Source organism: Octopus bimaculoides, chromosome 20, assembly GCF_001194135.2.
Source record: "Octopus bimaculoides isolate UCB-OBI-ISO-001 chromosome 20, ASM119413v2, whole genome shotgun sequence".
NCBI classification, from domain to species: Eukaryota; Metazoa; Mollusca; class Cephalopoda; order Octopoda; family Octopodidae; genus Octopus; species Octopus bimaculoides.
In genome coordinates, this window is record NC_069000.1 from 43865611 (window position 1) to 43868207 (window position 2597).

At 36.5% G+C, this 2597-nt stretch overlaps 1 protein-coding gene across 1 annotated transcript in view; it reads left to right on the top strand.

Annotated features, from left to right (window-relative positions):
* Window positions 1-2597, top strand: part of LOC106869877 (guanylate cyclase soluble subunit alpha-2) — a 315656-nt gene that overhangs the window by 306700 nt on the left and 6359 nt on the right. Inside the window, exon 9 of the mRNA XM_052975145.1 lies at window positions 2107-2250. Within this exon, the coding sequence (XP_052831105.1) occupies window positions 2107-2250 (144 nt within the window). The remainder of the gene's footprint in view (window positions 1-2106; window positions 2251-2597) is intronic.

Here is a 2597-nt window from a genome sequence, read left to right on the forward strand (position 1 = left end):
GGGGGGGGGGGGTAGCGAGGACTAAATAAGTCTTCACCTCCGAGAGGTTGCCATTCACACTCTCTTGTCAACCACCGACACCGCCTTCACCAGATTTCAGCTGCCCATAAATATGTACATGGAGTGCAGATAAATGATGATTACATCAGCTCATCAGATGATAACTGTCTCATTAATGAAACATCAGATCAGTACATCAAGGCGTTATTGTGACTTGCGACTTGCAATTCAGCAACTAATATATCATTTCCTGAATATCTATTCTTAAATATGCATTGACAAGCAAGAGCGAAATCACCGGAAACTCTATTTCAACAGCAGGTATAATATCAGGTTTAATACGAGAGAGCCTTCTCCTAATTTTTTTTCCCGCCAAACTATACACTAGGACTCATAGGTGAGAAGGTGTTGATTTTGGAACTGTTCCTTCTTCAAGAACATTTAGTTGTCACCCAGATAGAAACCAGGATTCTTTTTACGACCCTGCCCCCTCTCCCGCACAAGCTCACATGTATACATATATGATCAGTGTTTCACCGTATTTTATAGAACGCCTATATCTACATCGGCGATCAGTATTTCAATATATTTTGTCTAACTATATCTGTATATATAATCAGTAACTATTGTATCCGCATATGTGGCCCGTATATACACACACCTATCTATCTATTTATCTATCTATCTATCTATCTATCTATCTATCTGTCTATCTATCTATCTATCTATCTGTCTATCTATCTATCTATCTATCTATCTATCTTTATCTATCTATCTATCGATCTATCTATCTATCTATCTATCTATCTATCTTTATCTATCTATCTATCTATCTATCTATCTATCTACCTATCTATCTATCTATCTATCTATCTATCTATCTATCTATCTATCTATTTATCTATCTATCTATCTATCTGTGTGTGTATATTATGTAACCCCCTTTGTTGACCACCATACGGTGACCACCAACTATTTAGGGTGCAATGGTGGTTTTGGGCAGTGTTTTTGGTGGCTCTCTTGTCCTCCTATTGTTATCAAAGAGTATCCATTTCTCATCAATACAAAAACGGTTCTCTTTCCAACAGAGAAATCAACGTGGAACACACTGTAAGGCGTCTGTTTCTTTGAATCTCATTAAGTTGATGGGAAACAAACCTATCCACCTTTTTGACTTTTCCAATTTTTTTCAAGTGTCGAGAAGCAGTTGCGGGAAATGTCTGGAGCTATGATCCGATTTTTCGGACCGTTGTTCTCGGATTTCGTTTAACCAAATCATTCAATTCATCATGCCGAATAACTGATTTTGGTCTCCCTCTTGGTTCATTTTTAAGGCTTTCATCTCCTGAACGAAATCTTTGGAACCATCTTTTAACAATTCTAATGTCAACAGAATCGTTACCAAAAGCCCGCTTGATGTTTCGTAGAACTTTGGTGGCAGAGTGACCCAACTTGTATTCGTACAAAAAACCACTCGGTACTGTTCAGTTGTCAACATTGTCATAAAAGCTGTGGGTAGCAATTTTGAATAATATTATTGTCTAGAAAGAAAAAGAGTCAAGAGTAAACACAAGCAAATACATAGAAACTCATTAAAAATCCATTTATAGATGATTCATAAGAAAACCACTTAAAATACGACATTTCATGTGAGACAACCTAATATTTGCAAAGTCATGTACTGCGTTTAGTTCTCTTGTAATTAATAGCTCTCGAAACTCGTTTCCTATGTAACGAAACGTGTAGTTCATTTAGCTTATATTCATCCAAATAACTTGCAAAAATATTTTTCAAGAAATGTGATTCTGAGTTTTGAAAAAAAATATATATTCAAACAACATTCACTTGTATTCTTGATTCATTGTGCAATCTTTCACTTTATTGCATTAGTATTTGTTTTTAAGATACCAGAGAAGATTCGCAAACAATGTAGCGAAGGATGGAACAAGCAAATAAAAGCGACAAAATGTAGCATATAACAAAATTGTCGCAATTGTTATGTTGAGTGAGTTGAGAAATTGATGGTAGTAGTGCAGAGTAATCACAAATGGAAAATTCTAATCATCTCTAATTCAAGTTTTTGTTCTACTCTTTTCTCTTTTGTAGATCGAAACTATTGGTGATGCTTACTGTGTAGCAGCAGGGTTACATAGATCCAGTCCTTACCATGCGCAACAGATTGCCTGGATGGCTCTTAAGATGATGGATACGGCCACATCACAGAAATCTCATGATGGCAAAGCAATTGAGGTAGGTGGCGCTGGCCTTCTGGTTCTAGTGGTTTGTTTACTTGTGTGACGAGGAGCAAGACGTGACTCTAGGCAGCTCAAAGTGTATGCGTCAATATGTTTATGACTATATTTGTTTGGTTTGTAAGCATGCACATATTTGTGCTTATGTAAGTATGTATGTATGTATTATGTAGCTACGCACGTACGGACACACACACATACATACATACACTCATGCATGCATGTATACATACACACATACATGCATACACACACATACATACATGCATGCATACGTGTATACATACATACAGACACACATATACATACATACGCGCACACATGCATACATACATACGTACAGAG